The sequence below is a fragment of the Hippoglossus stenolepis genome, chromosome 7 (genome assembly GCF_022539355.2).
Source record: "Hippoglossus stenolepis isolate QCI-W04-F060 chromosome 7, HSTE1.2, whole genome shotgun sequence".
NCBI lineage: Eukaryota > Metazoa > Chordata > Actinopteri > Pleuronectiformes > Pleuronectidae > Hippoglossus > Hippoglossus stenolepis.
The window spans coordinates 6,078,158-6,095,104 of record NC_061489.1 but is presented as its reverse complement, the minus strand read 5'-3'; the positions used below and the strand labels follow the sequence as shown (position 1 = coordinate 6,095,104).

The 16,947-nt window shown below is 38.5% G+C and overlaps 1 protein-coding gene across 1 annotated transcript; it reads right to left on the bottom strand.

Moving 5' to 3' along the window:
- Nucleotides 1-260: 260 nt before the first annotated feature.
- LOC118112597 (plastin-3) lies at nt 261-14,534 on the bottom strand. Its single transcript, XM_035162047.2, has 16 exons — nt 14,415-14,534; nt 10,317-10,385; nt 9,202-9,353; nt 8,418-8,547; nt 8,147-8,279; nt 7,919-8,000; nt 7,500-7,665; nt 6,978-7,117; nt 6,194-6,289; nt 4,769-4,955; nt 4,595-4,673; nt 4,376-4,496; nt 4,125-4,258; nt 3,614-3,737; nt 3,248-3,372; nt 261-2,572 (listed from the first exon to the last, which is right to left on the bottom strand). The coding sequence occupies exons 2-16, from the start codon at nt 10,375-10,377 to the stop codon at nt 2,440-2,442; spliced, it is 1,863 nt and encodes a 620-aa protein (XP_035017938.1). The 5' UTR covers nt 10,378-10,385; nt 14,415-14,534; the 3' UTR covers nt 261-2,439.
- Between the last annotated feature and the right edge of the window lie 2,413 nt (nt 14,535-16,947).

Sequence of the window (16,947 nt, the reverse complement as noted above, 5' to 3'; positions counted from 1 at the left end):
TGCCTCACTTCAGAGCAGAGCACCATGGTCAGCGATAATGGATCCGTTCTCGAACTTTATTTTCAGAATATTACATATTCACAATATAATATAACAACTTACATATTACATTATATTACAACTTAATGCTCATAATATTACCACCTTATTCTCAAAATCTATTTTTCCCCTTTAAGTATCCCTAATACTCAATCATACAAATCATACAATTCTTTAAAAAAAATTAAATGAGAGACAAGCAGAAATGAAAAAAGAAACAATTTACGGAAAAATGCATTTATTAAACATAATTGATCTGATTGGACACACTGAATGTAAGTATTGCAAGGATGTAAAGCAATTGCTTTTGCCTACAGTGAAAATCCAAATGACCCGTAAGAATAAACCGCTGAGTGGAAACTGCTTAAGTGAGAAACATTTTGAATAAAACATGATGACTGTGGAATGTAATCATCAGCAGCAACAAACCTGATCACAACACATCCATACATACAGCTGCAGCATTTAAACAAAATGTAAAATGATTTAAACAGGACAAGAAATCTGTCTTTGGATTTTGCTTTTATAAGTGAACTCATATTTAAATCAGTGACAGTGGAATCATTTAATTCACATGTCCCTGTATGAATAGCCTGGGAATTATCTCCAGGCAACATTTTCACAAATGAGAGGGAAGGACACTGACGAGAGGTGACATCTTTTTTTTCCTCAGTTATAAGTAGTAGCAGCTTTGACGTGTTAATTCTAAGAAGAACAAAAATTGCATAGACCAACAAAACAAATTCAGTTATTTGTTTTTTTAAATAGGAGCAATGAGCACTTATCCCCTTTAGTTGAAGGTTGGGTTTGGTTTGTGTTCTAAAGTATTTTCAACTGCATGACATTGTGAGGGATTCTATTCTGCTATTTTAAACCCACATTTCTGGTTAAATTCTGGATACTTTATTATATTGTAATAAATTACAGGATTTTCTCTTACTTAAATTTAACCTTAAAATTTAGATATGCATTCCATATTTGGGGTCAATTAATGGATACTATTGTATTAACTATTATACTATTATATTCATAAGTTTTAATTGGATTATTACATGATACACTGTCATAACCTTTAAGGGTTAAAAAAACACAGCATGAAACTAAGATCCTTAATGAGATTCAAGTTAAGGGAAGATTTTCATGTTATTTGATAAATTATATATATTTCTTAACCCCATTAAATTCCCTTAAAGAAGATAATTTAAATGGCTTGAAAGTACAAATATATTACATCCATTACTCTATCTAATCATTCACTCAATACTTTGATTACTTCAGTATTAATGGAAAAGGTAATGAACATTAAAATGTAAATAAAAAACCATGATGCTGTTGTCTTTAGTAGAAAGTCTGTATTGTAGCACAGCTTCGGTCATATATAAAAAAGGCCAAAAGGTATTGAGTGAAGAATATTATGGCTTAAGTACAATAACTGCTCATACTGTGAACTAGCTGGCACCTAACTCTCAAGTGTGATGGAAAATGAAGGAATCCAATCGGGAAGAAACCAGACACATGACTACCTTGAATTGTTACTTTCAACAGGGCAGAGAGATGTTGACTGATCATTGTTTCTAAATGTTTCCCATGTATCAGCTTTTACATTTGAAGAAACACATTCACTCTTATATTCATATCAACAAGCATTTTGTGACTCTGCTGCCCAAAAAGAAAACTGAGATCTAGAAATAATGACCCCAAATCCCCAAATATTTTTCCTTTGGACTTTACAGAAGTACCACATTACTGCAAAGTGTCTGACCATCAAAGTAGACATGTTGTGCTTTTTCCATTTTTCCTCTAGATTTTTTTTGTGTGTGTAAAAGTTAAAAGCCCAAGGTCAGTGGTAAAGGGAGCTCCTCTCCCCCACAGAAAACACTCGTCAGGAGTCTGAGGGGTCATGTGACATCATGATGCCCGGGAAGTATAAGGCGGCGGCTAGTCTGGCACGCCATCCTAACAAAGCCAGGTAAAGCAAGGACAGAAGCCAATTAACAGAGGCTGGAATTGGTTGACCAATCACAACAGAGAGGACCAGCTGACCAATTAGAGGAGCTAAAACCAAGTGTCACACAGAGGCTGAACAGATGCTGCAGTCAGATTGATGACTGAATGAGCATAATATGTCTCCTTCAAGAAAAATTCCCATTCCCTTTGAACCAATGTACACAATGTACACAAATGTCTATTTCTGTGTTATGACGGATGAATAGAGTGTCTCTTCCTTTTTGGCTAATGCAGCGTAATCACTTAAAAGAACAAGACTATATATCTGTGTTCCCTCTCTTCAGGTCTCATTCATTCAAACGGGCAAACGGTCAGCGTGTGTGTGTGTCGTGTGTGCGTGTGTGCGGTGTGTGTGTGTGTGTGTGTGTGTGTGTGTGTGTGTGTGTGTGTCTTTTATGCCCTCTTCATGCCTCTTCCCATCAGGCAGGCGAAGATGGTCATCACCATCTTGGGGTTGATCTCCACCAACTCTACAGGCAGGGCGTAGACCTTCGCTCCAATCTTCCTCGCCATGGAAACTGCATACCTGGTGCAGGAAACGCTCAGTTAGGATGACGATGGCAAAGTAGTACATCAGAGAAACATAATGAGAAACTCAATTTGCCACCTTTACATTTTTCTTTGATCAACTGTACATCACTGTGGTCTTTTAAAGTTGCAACTATTGACTCACAGTTAACATCTATTGTGCATTTTCTTTGGGGTTCTGAGAAAACTGTATAGTCCCTCCAGAAGACTCCCCTTTACAGTTGCCTAATCTTGTCTTGTCTCTATTATTACACATTATTACATTTTAATATTTTATTTATATAATTTGTCAATGAACAGAGCAGGACATTTAAAAGAGGGCGAATGCGTGCATGATAATAGCCAACCGGCAAATACATGTATTTATTTAAAACAAAACAGATTTTGGTTTGCTTTAACTCAGTTGAGTCTGCCAACTCCTTTGGAAGAGATTATGTTTTGAAATGCTTTCAGCGGTGGTGGCATCAAGCAGATATGTAACCTAGGAAAAGTGTCTTTGGGCGCTTTTAAAAATGCTTTATCAATAAAATGTATTATGTGAGAGGAGCAGCCGACCTGAGCCTCGATGCCTGAAGCAACTACAAGTTTGCCCAAGTTTTAGACACAAGTATAAGGACACACTGTGAAGCAGCCAAATGCAAACACAGTCAGAGAGAAGCAGGTAGGTGATTACTTGGCGTTGTCCAGTTTGTCTTCGTCCGACAGTGTTCCCGTTTTCACCAGCTCATAGTTCACACTGTTTGGCTGGATGGCATCAATGATGTCCAGAACTGGAAGACTGGTGCCAATTGATTTGTCCTAAAAGGGCAGACAGACACACACACACACACACACACACATACTGAATTTATTGAATATCACCTTGTATACACAACAGCATGCAACAACTGGCATTTACCTGCAGTAATGACACAAAATTACTAAAATACATTTAGGAAATATATCATTGTAAGTGAGTTATTCTAGCTGATTTTGTCTTATCCAATGAAATGTATGTTCTCTTATTGTAAAGTATAAATCAAACTGAGGTGAATTGTACCTTAAAGCTTTTGATGGATGAACTCTTTCCAGCCTCAGCCAACGTCTTATTGACCCATGAAACTATCAAATCATCTCCTGCAACTTCTCCATGTCCAAGGTCTTCAAGAACATTCAAAGTGTACCTGCACAGAGTAAGATTATAAACGATTAAATATCAAATTGTACATATGCCTCCAGATTGTAACACCTTTGTGTAACTATGGTGAACAAACATGATTGGATACTCAGTCACTGGTGCCTCTCAGCCAGATTTACACTGGTTGGTTTTTTCTATGGCTTGTTTGAAGTGATGTGATGTTGCCATGAACTCTACCAGTTTTAATCCTCTGCTGAGGAAACCCCACCCACTGTCTACTGCCTGTTTAATCATCTACAACATCTCTAATATTCAGAATCTTAATGCCGCTAGATGCTGACTTTCTTTCCATTCCTGATGACCCAGGTCGATTGATTGATTGTGTTAATTTCCCATGTAATAAATTTAAGTTTGATTACACAGAGTCAATTACCTCCTCATCAGCTGCCAGACCAGTGCCAGAGTTAGAGTCTCATTTCCATCATAGAGGTCCTGTCCCCCGATTCCCACCAGAGAGAATCCTGCTTTGTTCTTCCCCAGCTCCACAGCATAGTTACAGTTTTCTATCTGTGGAACACAAACACATACTTTTTCCTTTGTTTCTTCCTCACGTATTTCAGGTTGAAAATTTGTTATTTAAAGGATACTTACTGGAGGCGAGTGGACAATAGTTTGTATATTTACCTTTTTTAAATGTCCTCCTCCTATTACTTTGAATGGAGGGTGGTTGACTCTGTGGTCCCAGTCCACAGGCACTTTAATCCTTTCATAAAGCTGGAGGATCACCATGGCATCCTGCAGATCACTGCAGGAACACACACATTAAATGCCATGAATATACACGTGTCTGTAAACAGTGAACTGTGCAGCAGGGAGCCAGTAAAATGATGACGACATACTGACCCGTAGATATGGTGAACATGAGGACTGACTCCGAGAGAGTTCATCCAGTTCCTGAAGGTTTTCTCCTCTCTGCTCTCACCTGGAGAGACAGAAAGGTTTTGACCTGTGTAGAAACATACTTCCTACAGTGGACATGTGTCAAGTGTGATAAAGGGATTATTTATCCATGCTTACTCTCCAGATGCCAGTCCTGGTTCTCTGGTTTGGTGAGAGCTGGGTGTTTGTTGAAGAGCGTGGCTACGAAGGCCATGTTGAGCTTGGCGTTGCCACACACGACATCTGTAGCCGTCACAAACTGTCGGCAGCCGAGGCGGTCGGCCTGTAGGAGCATACACTCTGCTCTCTTCATGAGATCCTTCTCCTGGTAACACACATGGAGACATAAGCTGTCATTTCGGATACAGAACATTATTCTCATTTTATTACAAAACATAGAACTCAAAAGTCGGGACATTTAGGAGTTTGCCTTTCACATATAAAGAACGTACCAGGAGACTGTCCAGGTCACATGTGTTCATAACAACAGACAAACATTCAGGCGTAGATCATGTCGGTTGCACAACATAACATATACATTCCATTGCGGAGATCACGTGCGTTCTCAAAACTCCTTGTCTTTACAAGTTAACATCTTCTTCCTCTGTGTATTCTATGTGTATGTCACTTGTTTTTCTTTCTGAGATATTTGTATTCTTTTGGGGGTTTTTCAGTTTTGCATCTGTTGCATGTTAGAAACTCTAACAACACACCCACTCGCTTGCCAATATCTTCCTGCTGTATTCTCACATAGGCTCAATCAGACATTTAAGCAGGAAGCTGGTAGAAAAAGTTCTGGAAATGTCAGGAGCAAAACACTCAGGCATTTGCATTCTCACATTTATCCCCTCCGGAAAATTTCAGGGGAAACTTCCTTGCATGTCTGAAAGCAATTTAAGAGGTAATTCTCAGTTCTATACACATGTCGGTGTTTCCACTAACGTGGACATGAAAGATTCTAATGGCTGAAGAGACGGAAAAAAGAAAACGACATCACCCGAAAATCTAAATTGAATTCTGTATGTGTGCAATATATGAATTGATTAGCTGAGTTTCAAAAGTGGGTTAATGGAATGAAAACAAATTCTTAAAGACAGCAATTACATTTGGCAAATGTAGCTGTCATACTGCAGTCAACACAATGCTTGTGTGTTTGTTTAACGCTGCAGAGTTTTACAGTGTATTTATTTTGTTATGAAAGAGAATGGGAAATGAGATTAGAACCTTGTCTACAACAGGATGATATCATGATCCTAATATAGTCCTAACGGAAGCAGGAAGTTCGACAGGAAGTCAGTTTCCACTCAGCCTGATAGTCAAATAAAAAGCACCAACAGAGCTAAGTTTCAATGTACTACAGTATATTTGTGTATGTGTTCTGAAGATTCCTAAACATGTTGATCAAGTGAGGTCCAAAGTCATCACTGATTTCAAATGTAATGCCCGAACTAAAATAAGAGAGAATAAATAAACTATATCAGGTAAATAAGTGTATTACACTTTGAGGACTTAAGATACAACATAGCATATTCTATCTGTTTTCATAATTCCTTATCAACTTACATAGACACCAGTCATATCGACCTCGATTCGCGGAGCGTCCTCTTTGCTGCCGTCTGGAGCGATCTGCTCAAGCAGGTGGAAATACGCTTTGGAGTCCTGCACAGAGACAGACACACAAAAACACACACAAGAGAATAAACAGAGAAACATAATGTGACATAGTCACACAATTAACAACACCGATTATTACTCCAAACCACAAATGTCAAACATGTTCTTCTGCGGGTTGACTTTACAAGCATTACGTTTTGTATTTTTACAGACAATGAACAAAATCACATGCAACATTAAATATTACAATAATGCAATAAATTGCTATATACAATAAAAAAACATTTTGCAAAAGAAATGTTTACTGGATTTTACGACAGAGTATTATGGTCCTTTAATAGGGAAACAATTCTGATATTTCGAGAATAAAGTCTGGGCAACAAGGGCAATATCAGTAGAACAGCCTATCAGCCTATACTTTAGTATAAGTTTCACAAATAACAAATTACTTTATCTTTCGGCTCATCAGTGCCACATTATCAGGACTTTGAAAAGACTGAGCAAGAAATTGTGTCTAGTCTGAAGAAAGAACCACACAGACATGGAGGAAAGGAGTGGAACTCCAGCCAGCAGGGGTTCTCCTATCTGGTTATTTACAACAACAACAACAACAATTCTAAATATTATGACTTTTTTCTAATTAATGAATGAATTAACTAATTCTAAAAAGGAAACTACAACTCACAACGGTGCACTCAACATTAAGTTTGGGCCTCACAGGGAAATTTTTTACCTTAATGTCTCCAGAAAAGTTGGATATGGACATGCCAACTTTCTTTAGGTGGAAATTGGCCCAGCGCAGCAGCAGCTCTTCAGGACTGAGTTTCATCAGCTCCTCCAGAGTCTCCCCTTCCTCCAGCAAGGCTGCGATAGCTGTGAACACAAAGTCGAGCATGACTCTGGTTTGTGGCTGCAATTTTGGATGCAAGTGTATAATTCTTCTGTTCTATCTAATAAGTATGCATGTACTTTTTTTTTATTAGATAGATTAGAAAGTGGAGATAGACAGGAAGAGAGAAAGACAGTAAATGAAAAGCAATGAATGATCTGACTAGCCAGGAATCAAACCACCCTACCCATTTATCCATCAGATTGCCCCTCTACCATTTCTATGCTAAAGTTGCTACTTCATAATCTGATGTTAAGGTCATATTACCAGGAGAAGTCAATCTTTGTCAGTATATGACTTTTATTATTATCATTACTTTTAAAATATCCACACACAGTGTGTAGATGTGTGTGTATTTGTACACACCTTCATTGCGGCTCAGCTCTATATCAGCAAACAGTCCGATCTTGATAATCTGCCAGAGGAGCCCGAGCACCAGGTGAGGTTTACCCTCCTTCAGATCCTGAGCTCCGATATTGACGACCTGGCAGCCGATGGCAGACGCTGAATTCAAGGCCAAGTTCAGATTCTCCTGTTGGGAGGAAAAAAGTAGTTGACTTCAGGAAGTGAGGAATCAAATAAGTTTCAAAATATTCAACTTCTAATGATACAGACAAAAGTTAAGGTTGGTTTATTGGAATATAATGTATCTTTGTTTATTTAATAATGCAGTTTTGAATATGAAGGTAATTTATATTTTTTAATAGACCTCAAGGATGCCAGTGATATTTATAATTTATTTAATGAAGTAAAAAACTGATTAACTAGCTTAACAGCTAACCGACCTGTGTGGTGAAAGGAGTGAGCTTCTTTTTGTTGATGGTTCTCTCATCGATGGTGTCAGGAACAGAGAGGTTGATGAGTTTACTGCAACAACAAAAAAGAGACAAAAATGAGATGTTGCCAAAAAAAAAGTTAAAGATTGAAGTTATGGATAAAATACTGATAAAGACTGAGTTGAGTGATTAAATGAGAACGATTTTTTTACTGTATGATAAAATGATAGGGATTACCAGATCAGGATGCCGTCTGACACTGCTTTAAACAGAGCTTCAGTGCTGGGGTTGATGGGCAGAACATGTGCACAGTCTGGATCCTTCTCCATAGAGGAGTTGATATAGTTGGCGAAGGCAAAGCGCTCCTGCTCTGAAATACAGAGCACTGAGTGTCACTTTGCAAGGCAAAAACTCTCATAGACATGGTTTGGTGGCATTGAATACAGTGGGCAGCAAACCCTTTCATAGCGCTCTGTTAGTGTTAGACAAGTTATTTAGTTTGACTAACCAGAGATTGAGTGTTGAGTTCCTTCACTAGAGCTCTCGCTGGTGCCCCCGATGGCGACGATGCCTTCTTTCTTGTTGAGCGCTTTCCTGAAACCCTGGGCCATGCGGTCATCCTTCAGTTCCTGGAAAATCTGAACATATACACAAAAACACACAATTTTAAAGTGTTTATTTATCAAGACACAAATCAATATAGGTAATTAAAACACTTTAGTCACAAAGACTGTAAATAAAGATGGATGAAATGTCTCCACTTCCTATGAACGCTGCCATCTTGTGCCAATGGCGTCATTTGGAGTTCATCTGCACAGTAGTGGTCGGGGGATGGAGCTGCGTATTGAGGTCTCTTCGATACACACGCTCAACCAATTGCAAGTCAGTCTCAGCTGTCAATCATGACATTTCACCCTGTTCTTTATAGCATCAAATAACTAAATAAAGCCAGACTACATCTCTGTGATAAGAACTGACTAAAATGACAGAAACCATCTTTGAGAAAAATGTATTTGACATGTACTTTTTACTTTGGTCCATGTCCCATCCACTAACATGGAAGTGGCAGGGATTATGACCTATACTGCAACCAGCCACCAGGGGCAATCAAGATGATTTGGCTTCACTTATGGGGAGTAATCATGTCATCAATTATTATTATATACCGTCTATGGTTGGTCCTTTTGCTAGTTGATCATTCATCCAGTAAGTAAGATAGTAAGTGGTTAGTTAGTTAGTTAGTCGGTCAGTCAGTTAGTCAGTTAGTCAGTTAGTCAGTTAGTGTTACCTACAGCCGTGAACTCTTCAAAACTGATGTGACTGTCTTTGTTTCGGTCCAGCCTCTGAAGCAGTTCTCTGATCTGGTATCCAGGCAAAGAACAGCCCACCTCTTGGAAGAGATTCCCGAGTTCAGAGGCGCAGATGTAGCCATTACCATCCACATCTGGAGAGAGAGGGGGGTAGATGCAGGAGGAACGGGGACAAGGAAGGAAATCAGAACAGTTGTTTTAATTAGAGCCCATGATGCTCTTCCCTTTTTTCCAACTGATAAAACTCCATTCAGCAGTATCTTCATGACAGGTAGCGGGTCTGCTGTTCTAAATGCCACGTGTCTCGTTTGGGTCTGGATTCTGCCTTTGCTTGTCTGCTTCACATATTTACACATGTTCCTACTTGTTTGCAAGAGAGGAGTAATCACTCCACAAAGTCTGCCTGCTCCTCATGATGAGATCTGCTTAGCATGAGAAAAGAGTGAAGGAGTTTCCCTAAAACCCTAATGATGTCACCAGGATGGTCTAACTCATAAGTTGCATTATGGGAATTGTAGGATCTAGCATTAACCCATATTAGACGTATTAAAAGTCATAATATTGCTAACTCTGCTGCTTGGATTTGTCAGTTTTTGGTTTCTGTGTTTCTTACAAGTCCTGCACAGAAGTACAACACTGAATCAGTAGAGTAGCTCATTTGATAATGGACTGATGAAGAAGGTTACAACACATACAGCACTTTCAGAGCAAGATTGAGCCTGTATCTCTATTGTAAAACAACCACACTGACAAGAATGGTAAGCTACAAAGGTGTTAATTTGCACTTAGGCATTAGATATATATCTTTCCTTTGTACAAAACTAGGCTGTTTGCGTCCAGCCTTTATGCTAAGCTAAGCTAACTGTCTACTCACACATACTTGAGAATTGTATCAATCTTCTCATCTAACTCTGGGCAAGAAAACAAGAAGTGTATTTTGAAAATCCTACTTCATTCCTCAACAAGAGGTGTGAGTGTTTCAAAGGTTTCATCTCTCGCACAAAATCTGTTTGTCAGATGTGCACACACGCGACAAGAACATGTGTGTGTCAGCTGGTTTAACTCCACTTCAGATGTGATAGATTTTTTTTACTCACCCACTTTCTGGAAGCCCTCCCTGATCTCCTCAATCTCCTCAGCACTGACGGTTTTCGACATACTGACACCTATAAAATAAAACAGCATAACATGAAAGCACTGAAATACAATTTAATATACAACAAGAGTCGATATCTCTTTAGCTGTGGAAAGATTTCACATACTATGGTTAACACATATATAATATCATACCATTTTAAACATAAGGGATATCATCTTTATTATCTTCTTACAAGTAGTATGTTGATTTAAGGTAAACTAGGGTTGAGATGACTGCTAGTCACTGTCACACATATAAATCTGTCATTTCTCATTAGTCCAAAAATCTCTTTGTCTGTGTGTATTCATTAGAACCTGAATGATATGTGCTAGTTAATATCGGACGATATCAGCCTTTCACAGATATTGGTATTGTATTTTATTTGCTGATAGATGTACATTTATGTTTATATTTTACGCAAAAAAAATATGTTTATTTTCTTACCATAAAATTATATGTATTTGTTTGTATTTGGAGTTTTTTTTATTCTTTCTTTTATTTTAATAAAGTTTTATGGTTAAACTGTAAAGGCAAAATCTCTAATTACATTTATTTGTCATAAGGGTTTGATAACGACATCTTAGAAATGATAACTATATTTATAGATATATATATATAGATATATATATTATATATAAGATAGATATACTGTATATAAATCGCCCTCGTAATCCTGTGGGGTGGTATGTCTTCCTCAAGCCCGGATCCTCTACCAGAGGCCTGGGAGTTTGGGGGTGTGCAGTATCTTAGCTGTTCCTAGGACTGCACACTTCTGAACAGAGGCTTCAGATATTGTACCTGGGATCTGAGCCATGCTCTTATTACCACAGGGATCACATTGCATTTCACCTTCCAGATCTGTTCTAGCTGTGCTTTCAGCTCTTGACAATCTTTTTACGCTCCTTTTTCCTGATGTGACTGTCCGCTGGGTTTGCCACATCTATCACTACTGCCATCTTCTGTTCTTTGTGTCTCAGTGATGGTCACAGTAGGGCTAGTGCTTATTGCTGCATTCACATCTCATTCACACAGCTGTAGTATTCATCCCAGTCAACAGGACGATATGGTTTAATCTCTCTTTCATGCATCTTTTTATGAGACATGTCAAAAGGACACAGATGATAACTTTTTGTCTTTGAAGCTAAAGATATTCAAGCAGAGGAGGAGGATCAAACGTCTTAGGACGTAACAAACACGGACTTGTGGAGCAGAATGGCCGCAGGGCTCTGTTAACCTTGGTGTTTGAGTTACAACAGTCCGAAGGGTTCAGTGCTCCTCTATTTGCTTGGGTCAGCCTGGAGCCATACTGCAGCTGTCAAAGAGCACAGCCCCGTTAACTCAGCCACGAGTCAGACAGCAGCTTGATCTATTATACAAAGAGTCACTTAGCGTTACTGTTGCATACGCCTAGAGACCCTTATGACATCTAATAGATTCATGGAGATTGCCTTTTCCTGTAAAATGATTCTGTAATGGAGCGCATAGAAGATTTGTATTATGGCTTGTGTAGACAGCTATTTATGTTCCAGCTATTACAGATATGACACATTATGATACGAGTGACATGCGCCTGTTGTTTATATAAATGTACATCTGCATATTTACATTTACAGTAGCTGAAACTTAAAGAGTGATTTCACCCGAATGACAAAAAATATCAGTCTGTACCACTTAGAAGAACAATACTTTTCTAAATTTGACATGGTAGTTCTTTTAAGTAGTACTTATTTTAAGTTTGGTTGTACTATAAAAACAGAGTCAGTGAAACATCACGATCACAGCTAAAACAGGATTGGTCGAGGGCATTTATCAGAGATATTTTGGCTTAATTTCTGGAAAGTGTGAGGAGCTGGATACACCTCATTCGTCTCTATATACAGTGGATGGGATACACCCATAGTGGCATTTAGCTATAAGGACAGTGTTTCTTTGTTTCTTTGTTTGTTTATATATTTTTAGACGGGTGCTTTTTGCTCTGCCAATCAAATACAATGCTGGCGAATGGTATATGGACACTTAATACATCCACAAACACTAAAGCTTACTGGAAACATTCTTTATAAGGAAGCTGAATGTATCAGGGCATACAGGACCCTTCAGTAACACTAAATCTGATTAAATCTGAAACTGGGATGACACTTTGAGCAGCAAGACGCAGGGCAGCGCTACGTCAGACAATGTTGTAGAAAACATTAGCCCACATATACAGTAATAATAAATGATAGTGAGATTAGCCTGCACTGGATATGATTTAGCCAGAGAGTGAAGCTTGCTGCTGCAGGGAACAAAGCCCTGCTAGCTCAATGGAAGACAAAGCTGTTCAGACAAATCAAACATGATTAGCCTCAGGTATAAGTGGCATCTGACTTACAACTAATCATGTAGAGAAAGAGATCTCATCCTCTCGTCAGTGATGGGACTGAGAAAGTGATCAATTTCACTGTTTAGACATCAATAAGTGATATCTGATGTGACACAAAAAAACTTCCAGTCATTTTCCATTCCTCCACTTCTGACTTTTACTAGAAACAAGACAAACGATTTTGGCTCAAGAATCATCTTCCACAGATTTCCAATCACAACCATGATCATGTTACACCACAGCCAAATAAGCAAATAGGCTTTGGTTGAGCCTGAATTGAATATGCAAACGTAGGGGTTACATAGTCAGGCAGACACACACACACACACACACACACACACACACACACACACACACACACACACACACACACACACACACACACACACACACACACACACACACACACACACACACACACACACAGCTTCTGACAACCTAAAAACAATAGTTTGCAGGTATTTTATAAGCATGTGTTTCCTGCAAATAGGAAGTTAATTATACTCAAGATATGTTTGTGATCGGTCATGAAGACATGATTTCTCTTTGGTATTTTTACACATTTTTCATCATTACATCTTGAATGTTTTCAGTGTGAAATAACTGAAATGAAGACTTTTTGGATCAGAGAGAAATAAAAATGCTGCCACCAGATGTCAGTACTCCAGGAAGAACAGACCATATTCAGAGGAATCTGAGGCACGTCCTTCCTAAGATTTCTGGGTAGTTTTCTTAAAGTGGAGGAGGTTGGTGGTTTGTTTTTATATCAGTCATATAATCGGATAAATGTGTTATCAAATTACATGACACAGTTCCACACAGAATTACCAGTCGAGGAATATTTTGTTAAATTTAACTCCACATGGGATCGAATGGTGTGTGTCCTCCAGATTTAGACTGTGAGGATTCATTCATCCAGTCACACCAGCCACCGTGCACATGACTGCAGGACGTACAGGACTCATGATGGACACACACACACACACACACACACACACACACACACACACACACACACACACACGGTCTGAGTTTAGAATGACGATGCATTTCACATCACCATTCATCCTGACACATGCCTCCTGCTGCTGCTGCTGCTGCTGCTGCTGCACTGTCTCCAAGTCACTGCCTTATTCATTTCTAATACTAAATACTAACATAAATGATCCATTTTATAAAAACATTAAATGTACTGATTAAATTTCTCATATTCAATTATTACGGTGTGTAAACATTGTCTTGTTAATGCAGCTTAATAGATAAATCAAATGTTTAACTTTTAGGCTAGATAGTAACATATATATATAGCATATAAAGTCTATCTGATACATCAGCTAGTATACAGAACAATGTCAATAGTGTTATTCAAAATATGTTGATATATATTCATACAGTTGCATTACAATGGCATTTGTACATAAGACTAACATTAATAGTACTCCCTGGAAATGTTGTATTGGAAGGACATTGCATTTCCACATGTATTGTACACATGTATACATATTCTAATCTACACAACCAGTAAATATATAAATACTGCACATTTGTCTCCACAGTTCTCATAAATTCTTCATCACACCAGATGCAGGCTGTTTGTGCCGCAGTGGGTCTGAATCTTATTTTCTGCAGCTCACTAACACAGAGCTGCGACAAGAGAAAACGCCCTGAAACAAGCTGCTCCCTCCCTCCTCTTACCTGAGGACCGCTGGTGCAAGTCAGTACAATCACCCGAGTGAAACGATCCCTGAGTCCGCCTGTCTCCGCTGCTCCGGCCCGTTTTCTTCTGCTGACACCGCCCGCTGCAGAGCGCCGCTCCGCCCCTCCGCGCCCCTCCGCGCCACTCCTTCCCCGACCGAGCCTCCCCCGCCAGCAGCAGTCATGTCTGACCCATAGACTGTATATAAACACCTATAGACTGTATATAAACACCTTTAGACTGTATATAAACACCTTTAGACTGTATATAAACAGGTATGTCCCATAGACTGTATATAAACACCTATAGACTGTATATAAACACCTATAGACTGTATATAAACACCTATAGACTGTATATAAACAGGTATGTCCCATAGACTGTATATAAACACCTTTAGACTGTATATAAACAGGTATGTCCCATAGACTGTATATAAACACCTATAGACTGTATATAAACACCTTTAGACTGTATATAAACAGGTCTGTCCCATAGACTGTATATAAACACCTATAGACTGTATATAAACAGGTCTGTCCCATAGACTGTATATAAACACCTATAGACTGTATATAAACACCTATAGACTGTATATAAACAGGTCTGTCCCATAGACTGTATATAAACACCTATAGACTGTATATAAACACCTTTAGACTGTATATAAACAGGTATGTCCCATAGACTGTATATAAACACCTTTAGACTGTATATAAACACCTATAGACTGTATATAAACACCTATAGACTGTATATAAACAGGTCTGTCCCATAGACTGTATATAAACACCTATAGACTGTATATAAACAGGTCTGTCCCATAGACTGTATATAAACACCTATAGACTGTATATAAACACCTATAGACTGTATATAAACACCTATAGACTGTATATAAACACCTTTAGACTGTATATAAACAGGTATGTCCCATAGACTGTATATAAACACCTATAGACTGTATATAAACACCTATAGACTGTATATAAACAGGTATGTCCCATAGACTGTATATAAACACCTATAGACTGTATATAAACAGGTCTGTCCCATAGACTGTATATAAACACCTATAGACTGTATATAAACACCTATAGACTGTATATAAACACCTATAGACTGTATATAAACAGGTCTGTCCCATAGACTGTATATAAACACCTATAGACTGTATATAAACAGGTCTGACCCATAGACTGTATATAAACACCTATAGACTGTATATAAACACCTATAGACTGTATATAAACAGGTCTGACCCATAGACTGTATATAAACACCTATAGACTGCATATAAACAGGTCTGTCCCATAGACTGTATATAAACACCTATAGACTGTATATAAACACCTATAGACTGTATATAAACACCCATAGACTGTATATAAACACCTATAGACTGCATATAAACATGTCTAACCCATAGACTGTATATAAACAGGTCTGAACCATAGACTGTATATAAACAGGTCTGATCTAAAGACTGTATATAAACACCAATAGACTGTATATAAACAGGTCAGTCCCATAGATTTTGGTTGGGGCATCACCCAAACAAGATCCAATTAAATGTACTGTAGGCGTGGATGCAGATCTGGGGGCTGATCCAGGAGTTTCCCCCCCACTTTCTTTAACATTAAGAGGCTCGTCTTTTTCTCAGGGAATAATTCATCAGGCAGTTTGGGGGCCAGATATTGCCAGTGTGTGCAATTTGGTGTAGATCCACATAAAAATCTGGATCTAGTGAATTTAAATGCGATTTTACAAGGGGACTGTTATGATATGTGTTCTACTAAGTCACATTCTAGTTGTGAATGAGTCACTATTGTTTGTCTGTTTTGCATTAAAGTTGAGAGCAGTAGCACTTTATCACTTGTATGAATGAAAATCTCCTCACAAATAACCTTTTAGAGTCACATCTACATTATCAACTCTCTGAACAGTGTTTCACTCAGTTTATTTCACAGTCCCTCAGGGTTAACCTCACCCATCCACCACCTGATGAACATCATTGGCCAATACTCTTTGACTCATAGCATTTGATAATCCTGAGAAAATGTTCAATTTAAACCTTAAAATATAGCTGATATACTGCATGGTCACAAATGTCAATAGGCGAGTTTCTGTGTACGAGACCAGTTTAGATGTAAGATAATAATGTGTGACCTGGGCATTTTACATAATAGACCATTACAGTGAGATGCTGAACAACCTAAAACCACCATAGTGGATTGTGGCTGTAATCTGCAGCAGATTACTGATTATTCATTCTGCGAGTATAAGTGTGTGTGTGTGTGTGTCAGAGTTCTGCTGCTGCTGCCAGTCTCTACATGCAGGAATTCCTCCTTTCTCCCCACTCCTCCTCTCATTCCTTCTCATCTCATACCTTTCCTTCCTACACCACCCAACCCCTCCTTTGTCCTCTCTTCCTTCTTTACTTGTGTCTCACTCTCTCTGTCTCTCTTTGCACTGATGTGCTGAATCTTGTCAGAGTGAATTCCTCCTCCACTGTGGATAGAAAGCCAGGAG